Consider the following 16,344-nt stretch of genomic DNA (forward strand, 5'->3'; position numbering starts at 1 on the left):
TTGTGAATATTATGGAATCTTATCTCTATAATGTTGATGTGTATGGGTTTAAAAGAGGTTGAGGAATCCAAGCCAAGCCATCAACCCATGATGAAGACAACCTACTCGAGGATTACAAGATTCGGCTTAAGAAGGAAGCCCAGTAAAAGGCTTGCCAGATCACAAGTCTGCCTTTCAAACCCAGTCCAATAGAAGAAAGGTCTCTAAGGCGTATGACTCCTTGACCTAGAAGGATTCCTTGCAGGATAGGAGTCCTCACGCAATTTACTAGCAGTCGGAAGCTTAGGACACAGAGCTCAGTCTTTTTGCCATACACCAAAAGGACAACAAATCATTGAAAGGGTATCTACAGAGATTCAACGCTGCAACATTAGAGGTACCCTCCGCGACTCTAAAGGTGAAGGCTAGTGCTTTCTCACAAGGATTCCTGGATGAGAACTTCTTCAAGTCCTTGGCTAAGAAACTTGTTTTCAAGTTCAACACCCTCCTAGCCCGTGCAGCTAAATGTATCAACATGGAGGACACCCAAGCTGCCAAGAAAGAGAGTCGTGGGGAGAAAAAGGAAAGAAGTGTGAGAGAATGCCCCTTCTAAGAAGCCTCGGACTGATTTCCGAAACAAGAAGACACCTTTCCAAATGTTAATGTAGTCTACACTCCCTTGACGGTACCTATCACCTAGGCCCTCATGACAATCGAAGAAAAAGGCTTGGCAGCTCGCTCCAAATCAAGGAAAGAGACAAATTTTGTCGTTTCCATAATGACTACGAGCACACTATTGAAGAGTGACGGCATTTGAAGAATGAGATTGAATAGCTCATCCAAAATGAATATCTGCAGGAATACATCTACTAGGAAAAAGCTTGAGGAACAAGGTCATACCAAACACAGGAATACGTTTGGGGGGAAGGTGGAAGCTAATGATCCTCCCCGTAAAAGAGTTATATGAATGATTGTCAAGGGTCCAAGTAGAGGTGACTCTTTTCATGCTAGAAAACTCTAGGTTAGAGAGGCACACGACATAACTATAAAAATAATATGGAATGTCGGGGCGATGGAGGATTGCCCCTCATCCAGTTCGAAAGGGCAGAACGATAAGGTTCTAAGAGCTCTCATATTGACACTCTGGTCATCACGGTATTGCTAACCAACTACGAAGTAGGATGTATAGTCATAGACTTGGGAAGTTCCCCAGACATATTATTTGGGAAAGCTTACAATCAGATGCAGTTAGGGGATACCCTCCTAGAAAAAGTGAACACCTCCTTGTACGGATTCGCTGGGGAGGTAGTCAATTCTAGGGGTATGGTTTCACTCCTTTTTACCCTAGGTACTAGCCACTCGAAAAACAACGAGGGGTATTCGTAATTATGTCAAACCTTAAGAAATGAATTTATCCTTTATTTTTTTTTATACCATATTATAGAAAAATAGTATTTAAGGGATTTTTATATATAAACCTGATATAAAAATATCAAATAGTATGAATTTTCTTACATCTGCATAATGTATTTCATAGCTAACATAACATATTCGAAATTATTTTATGTCAAGAATAGTTATATTGCCTCATCATAAAATTTGATGTAATTACACATACTTACCTGTATTTTGAAAAATTCATCGAATTTGATATTAAAAATAAATAAATAACTAATCTATGTTAAGAATCATAGCTGTTGGTAAGGAACCTCTTGCTTTGCTTACTTTTGACCTGCTCACGCTGTCTGTCTTTGCTCGCTATGGTATTCCCCAAACCAAAGGCCTAGTTATACTGCTCTGTTTTAAAATTTGATGTAATTACATGTACTTATATCGTTTGAAAAATTCATCGAATTTGATATTAAAATAAATAAATAAAATTTTTATATTTATCCCGAAATTATCAAACCTGATACACTTCAACTAATTAAGAAAAACCCAATATAATGAATTAAACAAGTATTTTATCCCAAATCAAGAAACCACTCGCAATACTAAAAATTATTTGTACCTTAAACAAGAAAACGGGTCATATCACTAAACGAGTTTTGTCTCTTAATTAAGAACTAATCCAAAGACGATGGAGTTCGGCGGGCGTGTCTCAACATTAATTACAACGAAAAGGGTCATGAAAAGATAAAATTGCCAGCCCACCCACCATAGATTATAATACGTAGATGGATCGTGGCAAATGAGAACATCCCATGTAGCCTTTGATTTAGTAATTTAGTTACTTGTTATTATAATTAATTTAGACAACTTAGGTTGAGTGGAGACCAACCACCACATATGCATTTTGGACATTACTAATTAGGAGAAGATAACATATATATATATATATATATATAGAGAGAGAGAGAGAGAGGATATTCAATTCTTGGTGTATTCTTACAAGGTCTCGAGATTTTCCACTCAGCTTACATTTTTCAGTTTGATATTATGGCAATAACATATTTGGAGAACTTATTAATTATATATACATTTATATTTATATATATATAGAAAAATATTATTGACCAAAAAATTAAAGAACAATATTAAAATTATCATTGATTGCATCTGTGATGTACTTATGAAAATGTTAAGTCCGATTAAGTCAGATCCAAAAAAAGTTTCAAATCAGCATAGGTAAACTCTGATTCCTCCGAAACTCAAATACATGACCTGCACGACAAGAATTTATCAGAATTATATGTTGTTAACATATCATAATTCAAACAATGTAAATGTATTATTCCAAAAAAATAATTGGACTCAGTATTGAAATTTGACATCCAAAATTCTTGGAAATTTTGAAAAAAGAGAATTAGGTGGGTGAAAGAGACAATAACCACCACAGGTTTCATGAAATCATATCCTCCTTGCGCCTGAGACTTTCCAACAGGATTCAGAATCAAACACAAATTAATTAGGTAAAACTGAGTGCACCCAAAATTGATGTGGTATTTGCAATCATATGAAATCAACATGATCATCTCGTTTTCCAATATAGTCATCAAATCACATGGTTTGTATTGAATGTACAATTTCTCAATGTGTATGGTGCAATATGCCCCACGTACATTGCTCCAACTCCATGTACAATCAATCACCCTCCAAAGTCTTTTAACTTCCCGTGATCATATGTCTCCTTTTATCTATTTATATATATATATACATATTATTAATATAAATTATTAAGAATTTTTTATGAGATGATTGTATATATTTGATTATTAAAACAAATATAAAACCATGCCCACGGTTTTTTATTTAAATGTAATTTAATATTATAATTTTCTTTTGGGAAAATTTCATACGAATTTATATTTAAAGAAAAATAAAAAAAAGCAGTGATAAAATTTAAATCCTCGCAAATTTGATGGAAAAAAGATTATTTTTTAAAAAATAAATTAATTTTCGTTTTTTTCCATCTCTTGAGTTAATTAATTATGAGTTATTTTTAATTTCCAAATTAAAAATAATGGTGGACAGTCCTCCAGAGAGAAAGGCAGTGGAGTACGGGCTAAATCCTGAAAACGGGAATTTAACGGCGCCGTGGACGTCAGGGAGATGCTTAATTCAATCCTTTACAATTACACTGTTGTGTGTCGAGGAATGATGTCATTCCGCCGTCAAAGCGACGTCAGGTCTTCAATCCCACCATCCTAACCTTATTGTTATCACTATCTCGGTTTTCTCGAAATATTTGGTTCTGCTGGTGACCCCATTTTCAAGTCGTTAAATCCGTTTCAGTGTTCTTTTTAGCATGGCTCAATGCGGGCATATATTCGAGATGTGTAGTAGGTCGGACAGACTGACCACATTGGTCCAATAAAACAATAGGTTCAATTGGGTAATTCCAATTGATCAGGTTTTGCAAGAAGCCCACTCTACTTTGAGGCCCAAAAAACGAATGCGGCCCATCTTGACTGTAAATCACTTTGACTTACTAAATATTGGAAGTTTTGTTGCATCCATCTCAGTGATTGTGGACTGGCAGTTAAAGTTGAAATCTAAATATTTTGCGTTCAAGTCCCATCCAATATCAATATATACATCACATTTATGTAAGTTTTCTATTACTATCATTATCACATATTGCATCATATTTTCTCTACGTGGGTGACGGAACAAGTACAAGGTCCAAGGTTCAACCTAGGTTTCCGCAGCCGAATGTTGTGAATTCAAAATAGGGCTAATTATTCAGTTCTTTTTAAAGTTTGGTGTAATTATATAAAAATTCTCTGTAATTTGGATAATTATATTTAGTATTTTTGAGGGTTGCTTCCGTGTAATAAATAAGTATATCCGTTAGTCAAATTTCACTGGATTTGTTTATATTAAAAAAAAAACTCGAAAAAAAATATATATTAACCCTTGATTGGCTTATTACTAACTTATTGTATGTCAAATAAATTTTGATGATCAAATTACCTTCATACGTCTGTATGCGTTAACGCATGGGTGGATGTATATATTAATTGTTATAAGGGTAGTTTAGTTCGAAAAAAACTATTTGATTTGCATAAAATCAGTAATCAATCAATCGAGTGTAAGCATCAATTTTTAATCATTTTTTTTTTGTTAATATCAATAAATTCAGTGAATTTTGATTAATGGAGGAACTTAATTGTTACACTGAAACAAATTTGAAGAATGTTGTGTATAATTTTTCAAACTATAGAGAATATATTTGTAATTACACCAAACTTTGGAGAAGGAGAGTGTAATTATCCTTTGAAAATAAATAATAGAAAAGAAAAGTGCAGAAAGAACATTGTGGGGAGTTTCGTATGATGTAGTGTGGTAGTAAATGGTGGAAGAAATTGTTGCATAAATGCCTCCAAGATTGTCGTCAAAGTAATGGTGGTGGTGGTGTGTGAGGAATGCTGCAGCCTCCAAGAATTGCGTAAAAGTGAGATAATGTGTGTGTGTACATAGGTTGTAATAAATGCAAAGGGTTTGATTAACGTCAGTCCACCAAACCAATTCTCATGCCATGTCTCTGGACCTGGTCGACCCTCTCACATGCATACACCATCATCACCATGTGATTTTCTTTGGGTTGGGATATCACCTCCACCACATAACGCCGTAAGCCCACAAGTCGCCGACCTCCTCCGGCACCAACACGCCGCCCGTGTTCATTGACTTTCGCCATTCGACCTTTTTTTCTTCATCTGTTGCATTTTTTAGTACATTAAAGTATTAAAATTAATGGCTTAGATTAAATTAAGTATACATTTAAAGTAAATAAAACAAATTAGAAGCATGATAGATTAGTGTGGAAGTAGACTGGACAGTAGACACCATCCTTCCTGGGACTCAACTCGTAAATTATATCTATTTCGTCATTAATAATCTATAACTTTTAAATCTGGCAAAATATTTAAATTAAAGTAAATATAACAAAAGATAATTTAATATATCCATAAAATAAAAGTGTAAAGTTTTGAAAAATTCATATTTAAAAGCTTTTATAGATGGTTGGTGAGTTTGAGATAGCAGATTATTGTGACCGACTCATTTTCTTATGGACCATAATCTCTTCCAATGCAGTAACAAATTTTTCCGCCTTTAGCCTCATTCATTGCATTTTTATATTTGTGCACTTCAATTTTCCATAGATGTAGTGTTAGTCGAGATAGAATAAGTGCATCTTCTTCCCTCCGATCCCATCACCAAACTCAACCTTTCTTTTATCTTTCATGTCTCCGACCATAGCTATCGATTGTTAACCAAAGTGCTCGATGATGACCGGATAAATCTTGAGATCAGCACTCACCTTTCGAATTTTATCCTATTCAATTTAGAATAATATGATTAGCAAATAACTTGAAGACAATTCAAATTATTTACTTTTTGATTCATTTTAAAAGCACTACATTATAAGCTCTCAGACCAGCACAATTGTCTTCTTTTGTTTGCCGACACTTCTCCAATTACTTAATAAGTGAAGGTGAGGAGACTGAGCAATTCCTCTTAATAATAAAGTAAAAAAAAATTTAAATTTTATTCTTTAGTAAAAAAATAAACTATATATAATATAAAAAAAAAGTTATTTGAAGCTAAAGTAAATTTAAAAAAAAACTCAAAATCAAAATGACTATATATAAAATCAACTATAACCTAAACACATTCATTTACATTGAGACAAACTAAAAATGTCAACATTAAAATGACTATATATACATACACATTTAGAAAAAAAATAAAATTACCTTAACAAAAGTTAGCTAAATTTTTTACATCTAATTTGTTGCACTAGCCTGATCACTAACAATTAAGTGAAAGAAAATTAAAATCTTGGTAGAATAAAAGCAAAAAAAAAATAGTAAGAAAGGATAATGAACAAATACAAAAACATATGAAGTAGGACGAAAATATGTTTTATTCGTCTTTTTTGTAACATATTTTGCCATGGATTTGCCAATAATGAAATTCCGTTGCAAGATCCGTTAGAAAAGTACTGAATCGATCATAATAGACTCCAAACTTTCATGAATGGATTGCTTGCAATTTCTACGGCAACCCTAACGACTTAATGATACGGCTAAGTGCCCAAAAAACTCTTTATCTGATATAGAAGATTTTTGGTTCGGATCTCATATATTGGAATGTTTTTTTTTTATAATTTTACAGTAATTTCTACATACGATGTGGATTTATAGTTATTTGTTTGATTTTGGTGTATGAAAATAAAAGTGGGATTTTCACAAGGATAAATTTTTTTACTCAAATCAAATTCGATCGAATAAAATGAATTACATAGCAAGTCTGACATACTTGCTAAGTGGTTAGTTACTTCATTTGAAATATACATGAACCATATGATCAGTGTATTATACTTATTATATAATTAATTCAGATTTAATCAAACTCGCTCCACAGAAATACGAAAAAAATACTAAATTAAATCATTACCAACCAATTAGGGAGTGGAATGGACTAATTTAAGAAACAATGACGACACACACATAGTCCAATCAGGTGGCATTAATTAGGACAATAAAGATCCGTTCGTTAAGATTACTTCACATGTTTTCCAGTTACTAATTCTAATCATTTACAGACAAATTTAATTATTTTATTTCTTTTGTGTTCTTTCCATGAAATATTTCGTCCATTATTGAGCTCCAATGTTCTCCTCTGCAACAGCAAAAACCATCATTATTTGAGACAGATGCAATACGCATGTAATAAAAAAAATTTCAGTTGAATTATTTTTCTCTTTATATATATACGCACATGCACTCTAAGAGATAGTTTAATTAGAAAAAAAATTATTTGACTTGCAATTAGTCACTAATAAGTTCATCGGTGGGAACTGGGAAGTATGAATTTCTTCATTTATATTTTGTTGTTAATATCAACAAATTCCATAAATTTTGACTAATCAAGGGATCTATTTGTTGAGTGGAAATAAATATTAAGTGTATTAGATATAATTTTTCAAATTACAAGAGATTTACGTATAACTATGCTAAACATGAAAAGAGGGCAATATAATTATTTTCTTATAAAAAACGAATGAATAAAATATTCTGTTTCCTTTTTTTTTTTTAATGAATGAATAAAATCTGAGCCCTGATCAGTTGATTTGATTTGGAACTAAATCATAGGATTATTTAAACTGCAACTTCTGTGTGTCTGAAACACGACAACTGTTCCTCAGATGCTCAGAGCAACTGAGATCTTGTACACAATTTTTCATTTTTTTTTAAGTGAAGAGATCAAAATTGATTTCTTCTTTTCGAAATTTTGTTTTTTGTTTCCACCAAAGTAGTCATATTACTGTGGAAAAGGAGATGATGTTGAATGAACAGATGAAGTGTTGTTTCCACCTAAGTAGTCATGAAATTTTTCTTCTATAGGTATATGTCCGTTCAGTAGTTTTTTTTTTTAAATCATATTTGAAATATATTTTATAGATAATTATACCATCCTCGTTTGAGATTTGATATAATTATACACAGATCCCTTATAATTTGAAAAATTACGTTTAGTACTCCATAGCGTTTGTCTTTATTACTTTGTTAATCAGAATTCACTGAAATTATTGATATTAATTAAAAAAATTAAATAAAAATTCATATTTATTCCCAACTAACTTATTACTAATTTATTGCATATCAAACAAAAGCATTTCCTAATCAAACTACCCTTATACATCTTCTCATACTAATGCATGTGATGATGTATATTTTTATAGTAATTTGGTCAAAAAGATTGATTTTGACTTCAAATAAGTCAATGGAGGGTGAATTAATAGATTTTCATTTAATTCTTTTTCTAATGTACACAAATTGGGTGAATTTGACTAATTGGGGGAATTTATTCGTTAGACTAAAACAAACATTAAGGATACTCAATATAATTTCTCAAATCGTAGGAAATCGACATGTAATTATACCAAATCTCAAGGAGTAATGCGTAATCATTCCTATATTTTACTGCTCAAGAAAAATTTTCAAGGTTTTTTATTCAATTATGTTATTAATTCTTAAGAATTCAATTAACCCAACAAATATGATAATTTTTGTGTAATGATTACACATTTACACCTAAAATAAAAATCAAAACACACACACTCACACAAAAGTATGACATTTTGATGTTTGATTTGATTTTACATGTTAACCTCCGGATGAAGTACACGATTTGCATTATGGGTACATGCATATTTGCACTGTCATCATCACATTTATTGTTCACATACTGTTTGCCACCTCGAACCTGCTTTTATTTATATTTGCTCATCAAAATTTAAATATATATTCCATTTATCTGATTTTATCTACTTATTGAAAAATGATAAATGATAAATTAAATTTATTGTGGAATGTTTTTATTGCTTAATAATGCATGGAACAAAAATAGATGAAAACGAAGTAAATAGAAAAGCCTATTTATAAAAGCTGAAAATGCATGATTGTACAGACATGTTTAATGGTGAAAACATACTATCAAAATATTATGATTATTCAGTCGAATCGATACATCATTTCACATAAATGAGATACTCTTTCATCAAAATAGACACATTTTTTAAACAAAATTGAAATTTTAACTAAGGGTTATTGATTATTATTTACGTATAACGAGCTTGTCACAGTTAATTTTCATCAGACATGGATTAGGGTATATATTATTTTTGTTGTCGTTTTTTGGGATGTGAATTATTGTGGGGGGCAATGAGTGGAGGGAGGTGATAAGGCAGTCCAAGCAGTGAGAGATGTGGACAAATTTGAGTGGAAAAAATAGGCGTCTGTCTTGCTAAGGTACCAAACGGAGAATTTAATATGGAGGGCAGAGAGATCAGCTTACTGTCCGAATCGTATATCTCGGGGGGCCCAATTTCAGGACTACGCGCAAACCCATGACTTGTGTAATTTATTAATACAATTATATTTTTTTAAAAAAATTTAAATTTATTTTTATTGATTTTTTATTTTCAAACACTCATAAATTTTGTTGTTGTGTAACTAATAAATTATTAAATTAATTTATTTTTTTTCTTCATAAATAACTGCGACGAAATCTAATAAAAGAGAGCATAAAGTCATATTCTGGTATCATTCTCAAAGATGTAAATTTCACAAAATGCAAGATTTAATGTGTGTCCCTATGTCATGTATAATTCCTCGAATCTGGACAAGTAATAGCTAGAGAGAGCTACGTGGCCCAACATCCCCCATTTCCTCTCCCTTTCAATCAATCTCCTATGCTATAATTGAAGAGGGCTCAAAATAACATTAAATTCTACTCATTTTAGTTTTACTTTTTTTTTTTTTTCTCTACTGTTAACTTTCACTGCAATCTAAACTTGATTTTCTCTCATTATATTTTGAAAATATGCATGCATCCTGCACTAGTATTTATGAAATAAAAGTTTTCGCCACTTATGAGCTTCAAGGGTTTTTTCTTTTTAACGAGACACGTTTTTAAAGACAAATTTGTGAGACTTCAGTTAAAATAAGAGAAAAATTATGTTTTACGACGTCCCACAAATTATTTTTTTTTGCAATTCTGATCTAATTATTTTTTGAACCACTATATTGCATCTCATAATTCTAAAGAAAACTTGCAATTTTAGTCTCAAATCTTGATTTTATTAAGTTTCTGACAGAATCATCATGCGAAAGGCTCGAGCTTTATTAAGTCTTGAGGAGTGTTGATTGATGTTCCCATAAAAAAATTATGGGTTTAAGGTTTAGGATTAAATTTGCAAATTTTCTTGGAGTTATGGGATGTAATTTGGTGGCTGCAATTAAAAAGAATGGAACCAAAATTACAAAAGGACTAATTTATTGGATGTGAAATATAATTGTCCCGAAAATAGGTAATAACTTGTGCCATTGAACACCAATTATATTGTACACCGTACCGTTCAACGCCAATTATGAGAAGATGTCATGTGTCCATCTATTTGAGAAGGATGTCTGTCTCCATACACACACTCGAATAAGTTTCAAACTAGAAAATGAGAGAATAAATTTAATCTAGACTGAAACTGATCGAATATGAACCAATTATATAACATATGCAATACACTTATTGTGTGATTAGTGTATAATTTAAAAAAAGTAATCAATCACCCATTTTTCATATTCCGAGGTATGTAATTATGTATCGTTTTACTATTGTATTTAGATATCCATATTATACACATTACTTCCAACAAATTTTCAATTCTTAAAATTATTTAAAATATAACTTTAATATTGTGAATTCAATTATTTGATACGTTGATCGACAAATGATTAGAGAAAGATCCCTTTATTACTTTTAGAAGAGAATCATTGGTTTTACCGACAAACTACGTTTAAAAATGGACTTTCTTTCTCATTTCTAAGAAGTAACAATTTCATTCGATTTTCACTTAGTAAAAACATACTATATATCTATGTATGAGTTCGTTCTGCAACATGACTTGCACCCTAAAATCAAATGCCCAGGTAGATCTTCCTAGTCGAGGTTACATTTATTTGTTCACCTCTACGAGCCGGAAGAGTTTACTCGCCTAGTGACTCGATTTGGTCTCAAGAACCTTTTTTTTTAACGGGATGATTGTATTTTTTTCTTGTAGTATTCTTGGTTCGATCGAGAGAAAAATATTATTTCAAGCAATCAAATCATCACGAGATTAAAAATTGATATTCACAACACTCGTGAGGGCAAAACTGTCAAATCAAGAAATCATATGATAGAGAAAAATATTTCCTTTGATTAATTTTATAAATCTTTTTAATGAAAGAAATTTTTCTTTTTTTGTCCATCTCAATCTTATCCTCAAGCATGTTGACTTGTACACCTATATTCACACAACACACGTGGGGGCAAAACCGTCTTTCGACATATCGACGCTATAAATAACCCCCCCGCCAGCCTACTGCTGAACGTGCATGATAGCAGTGAAGCAACAGTCTCACATGCAAAACTCTGTCACAGTTTGAGAGAGAGTGAGTTTTAGAGCGAGAAAGGAACAACACAAACTCATCAATGGCCACCACCATCTTGTACGCATTATCAGCAACTATACTACTCTTATCTCTAACTTCTGTATCTAATGCCTGCCCGCCTTCCGACCGGGCAGCTCTCCTCGCCTTCAAGGCTGCCCTCCACGAACCCTACCTCGGCATTTTCAACTCCTGGAAGGGCAACGACTGCTGCCACAACTGGTATGGAGTCAGCTGCGACCCTGAGACCCACCGGGTCGCCGACATCAACCTCCGGGGCGAGTCCGAGGACCCCATCTTCCAAAAGGCCCGTCGAACCGGGTACATGACCGGCTCCATTTCTCCGGCCATCTGCCAGCTCACCAGACTCTCCAGCCTCACAATCGCCGACTGGAAGGGCATTTCCGGCCCAATCCCGTCCTGCATTGCTTCTTTGCCTTTCCTTCGGATCCTAGACTTGATCGGAAACCAGCTCACCGGCGAGATTCCGGCCGATATAGGCAGACTGAGTCGACTCACCGTGTTGAACGTGGCGGATAACCAGCTCTCCGGCACCATTCCGCGGTCGCTAACCAATCTATCTTCTTTGATGCATTTAGACATCCGCGGCAACAAAATCTCAGGTACTCTTCCGAGAAATTTCGGGAAACTGAGAATGTTGAGTCGGGCTTTACTCAGCAAGAACAAGCTAAACGGGCCGATTCCGAACTCAGTCTCATACATCTACCGACTCTCGGATTTGGATCTCTCCCTGAACCAGCTCTCCGGCCCGATACCAGCTTCTCTAGGCAAAATGGCAGTTCTGGCGACCCTAAATCTCGACGGAAACCAAATCTCGGGCCCGATTCCACCAACTTTGATTAGTTCGAGCATCAGCATACTGAACTTGAGCAGGAACGCCATTGAAGGTTACATCCCAGATGCATTCGGGTCGAGATCGTATTTTACGGTGTTGGATTTATCATACAACAAGTTGAGAGGGAGAATTCCAAAGTCGATATCATCGGCGACATTCATCGGACACCTGGACGTCAGCCACAACCATCTCTGCGGGCCGATTCCGGCGGGGTCGCCGTTTGATCATCTTGAAGCGTCGTCGTTTGTGAACAACGATTGCCTCTGCGGGAAGCCACTTAGAGCTTGTTGATTAGGTAGATAATGTTTTCCGAGTGACTACTGCTATTACTATAAATATTAATTAATTACTCATGTCCTATAGTTTTCTGGGTTTTTAATTAAAACTCTTTTATCATGTAAAATTCTAGTTCAAATTTGATTTCAATATCACACTTAAATGAATTAATAATTAATGTACGTATTGATGTTTACTATTAATATACAATTATAAGTAAAATAATTGATATATATGTCTGCCACGTACGAGCTTAATTAATTTGACGAGTGTGGTCAAATAACATTTGAACTAGCGTTTTTCCAATACAAAATTATATGATTTATTTGTTTTTATTGTCACTTATGAGAATGTGAAATTAAGGAATTTTGATCTTCTACTTTTACATATATGTATTTATGTTATCACAATATGATCGGAGGTCGAAATTTCAAAGTTGTATGATATTGATATTGTTGGTCAATTTTAGAGGACAAATTTTCCTCGTTTTGTTTATTTTAATATAAATTCTTGGACATACAAAAGTGTCCTAATTGGGTAAATATCTACTCATATAATTGGTGAGTTTGAATATATCATATTGAAAAAAATTTATTCAAATTATGTCTAATTTTTTAAAATGTTTCGTATTTTGAAATATTAAAAAAACATAGATCATAGATTAAAATTTTTGAATTGATTTCATACATAGTGCAATTTATATATATATATATATATATATATATATTGTTCGCATATTTCCAAGATTTCCAGTAATTGTTGCTGTGCTGGCGGTCAAGATACCAAATAAAGAACTAATGTTGTCGTCGCGGGAGATATTATTATTAAACATTTTTAATTGTATATGCACATTCATATGTGTGCACTTATATATTATAATAAATAACTATAATAATAAAAAAAGATATAAAAAAGAGATGTCACTTTTTGAAAATATTGATGGTCATTGAAAAAATCATGATTTTTATTAAAAAGAGCAGAAAAAGAAACAAATTAATGACATAATTTAGGATGAATATATAGTGAGAGATAATTTTTATATATCTTATTTTTTAAAATTAACATATATATATATATATATATATATATAAATCATCAATACATTTTCATGGGGATATATCAATTGTAACATTAAAAAAATAAAAATATACACTCCCCATAAAAGTAAAATATTCATAAAGGATAAGGATCCATGTGTTTTTTGAGTCGCGCTCAACTCGACTTTACCTGTAACCCAAAATTAGCGCCGTGGATTATCTTGTACAGAGGAGTTTGAGATCATGGGACGTGAACCCATACATGTACGCTTTTATCTTGTACATACTCGTTTTATTTTGGGTCATGATATGTTATTATTACTCTATCTCCAACATCCTTCACTTTCTTTCGATCTTTCAAACCGACTTAAGTATTTGAGGGTCTTTATTGAAAATTACAGAACGAGGCTAACGATCTTTTCTTTTCCTAAACACTTAGGATTCGAACTACCCTCAAAATGATCTTGATCTCCGATCCAAATCACATTCAATGCAACAAAATTGCCAATACAATATAAATTCTACTCTTGTCTCACAATTCGTCCAATTTTATAAATAAAAGAATCTTGAATTCTGGTAACGATAAATGGGTCAAATTCCTTAGGAATTGCGAGAAGAACATCATGTAGTTCTTGTGCATTCATTTATTACACAATATGCAACAAATGTAGAATTCGTGATATTAATTCGGCACCTCACAAATTGAATTGAGTCACGAACATATTTTCTTTTTCCAAAAATAAATGATCAAAGTTAGTTCCCCAACTTTCCGTTCCAACCCACCCACGTAGAGTCGGGGAACAATGAGTCGGCAGGTAGCGACCAATAAAGAGGTAGGACAGCAGGGCACGTGCTGCTCTTGTGGGACATTGTGAGGATGCAGTAAAGGAGTTATTCGGCAAGGAAAAGGCGATTTTGCCAAGTCTGACGGAAGCCCACAGCTTTACTACAATGAGGGCTCACAAATGTGGGAAATGGGGTTCACAAACGCACCAACTGTAAGCCCACAACTACCCACAAAAAAGAAGAACAATGCTCAGGTCCATAACTTTAGTTTCTTTTCACAAATATTGCACCAGGTATGGCCCACACCCTATATTAATGAATACGATAATTACGTCGCCCTTTTATGATATTTGTTATAATTATATATAATTTTTTTATAATTTAAAAAGTTATATTTAGTATTTTAATATTTATTTTTATCAAATAAATAGATTTATATGTTAATAAAATTAACAGGTGAAATGTAATTTACCTTCACGTGACATTAAAACGAAGCAATTTAAAGGGAGGTAAATTGTATTATTTTTTAAATCCTAGAAAGGTAAATTGCATTTTATTTTTTTACAGGGATTTTTTTGCACTTTTTCATTAATACAGGGGGTAAATTATATTTAACCCAAAATTGTTCATCAACAAAAAAATGTTAAATAAAAATTCATATTTAGCACTGATTAACTTGTTACAAATTTATCACTGGTCAAATAAATTTTTTATGTAAAATAAGCCAATTAGGGGTAAATATGATTTTTTATTCAAGCTTTTATTGAAACTAACTTTAATGAGTGGATTTATTTCTTGGGCAAAGACAAATATCAGGTTATTATGTGTAATTTTTTTTCGAATATACAAAATTTATGTGTAATTACACCAAATCTCGTAACAAGACAGTGCAATTATCTCCTAATGAGTAAAGCTACAACTACCCCAAACGTGGGTTTTTCTCTTCTTTTTTTGTTTTTAATTCTCTTTTGTTAAAGATCACAAAAACATGAGAGAAACAACTAAGGTAACGATCCTGATGTGACTACAAACATACCTCAATGTCATAAGATGCTCGAGCTATAATAGTGAGCCCGTCAGTATAGCCCCATTGAGATGCAAAATGGACCGAAAGTACAAATCATGAATCTACTATTGCAAGCGGATTCATATTTGAATCGAATTGATTTTTATAAATTTATGAGAAGGCACGGTCCGTTCGACTTGAACCCAACTACCCAAATGATATCATCAAGATAGTGATGAATCTTGTGATGTAATGAAATCAAAGAGGCACCCACACTTTATCTGATGAAAGTAGAGTCTGACTCATTCTTCTTTACTTATCAACAATGTACAATCTTTCTGGTGTCATAATTTACATGGAAGTGTTAAAGTAGACTGTGTAAGACTCATCTCTCAAGCTAAGTAATGGAGCAAGAAGAAAGTTCCTTCTCACCCCTTTCGCTACAAAGCTAATAGGATGGTACTTGCTAATACCATCTTGCAACTTAAAACTCGTCGCCTGTTGAAATCCAGAATCCGACGAACCAGAACTACACTTAAGCTTGACACTTCCCCCAGAATCATTTCCGGGCTCGCTATGAACGAAACATCCTCGTTCACTTTCCGACTCCAAGGAAAGTGTTCCATTCTTGCCATCTAGTCCAGTGACTAAACGGAAAACAGAGGATTGTGTTCCATCCGTAGAGGAATCTGACACTTCAAGACTTTCATCATCCCCTCGATGCAATAAAAACGTACCTGGAAAATTGAATGGTTCCAGCATGACCGTTTTGCCAATAACATCTTTTGTCGCAGGGGAAGTTTTGGGTTCTGAGTTCTTCATGATGAGCCTAAATGTAGCTCCAAGAGCAGCGTCAGTTCCTGGTTGGGGAAACTTTTCCATTTTTACAAGTCGATCAGAGTTGGTAAGGACAAACACTGAGCTCTCAAATTCTTGAACAAGAGTAATCAGATGAGAGTTATA

At 33.1% G+C, this 16,344-nt stretch overlaps 2 protein-coding genes across 2 annotated transcripts in view; one reads left to right on the forward strand and one right to left on the reverse strand.

Moving 5' to 3' along the window:
• Nucleotides 11,346-12,679, forward strand: LOC105163553 (DNA damage-repair/toleration protein DRT100). Its single transcript, XM_011081954.2, has one exon. The coding sequence runs from the start codon at nucleotides 11,464-11,466 to the stop codon at nucleotides 12,565-12,567; it is 1,104 nt and encodes a 367-aa protein (XP_011080256.1). The 5' UTR covers nucleotides 11,346-11,463; the 3' UTR covers nucleotides 12,568-12,679.
• LOC110012147 overlaps nucleotides 15,664-16,344 on the reverse strand; it is a 7,567-nt gene continuing 6,886 nt past the window's right edge. Inside the window, 1 exon segment of the mRNA XM_020694744.1 lies at nucleotides 15,664-16,344. This exon segment is cut by the window's right edge and continues 10 nt beyond it. Coding sequence (XP_020550403.1) covers nucleotides 15,733-16,344 — 612 coding nt within the window. The 3' untranslated portion in view covers nucleotides 15,664-15,732.

The sequence above is a fragment of the Sesamum indicum genome, linkage group LG6, assembly GCF_000512975.1.
Source record: "Sesamum indicum cultivar Zhongzhi No. 13 linkage group LG6, S_indicum_v1.0, whole genome shotgun sequence".
NCBI classification, from domain to species: Eukaryota; Viridiplantae; Streptophyta; class Magnoliopsida; order Lamiales; family Pedaliaceae; genus Sesamum; species Sesamum indicum.

Coding starts and splice junctions, on each gene's coding strand:
- LOC105163553 (XM_011081954.2), top strand. CDS start 11,464: ATGGCCACCACCATCTTGTACGCATTATCAGCAACTATACTACTCTTA.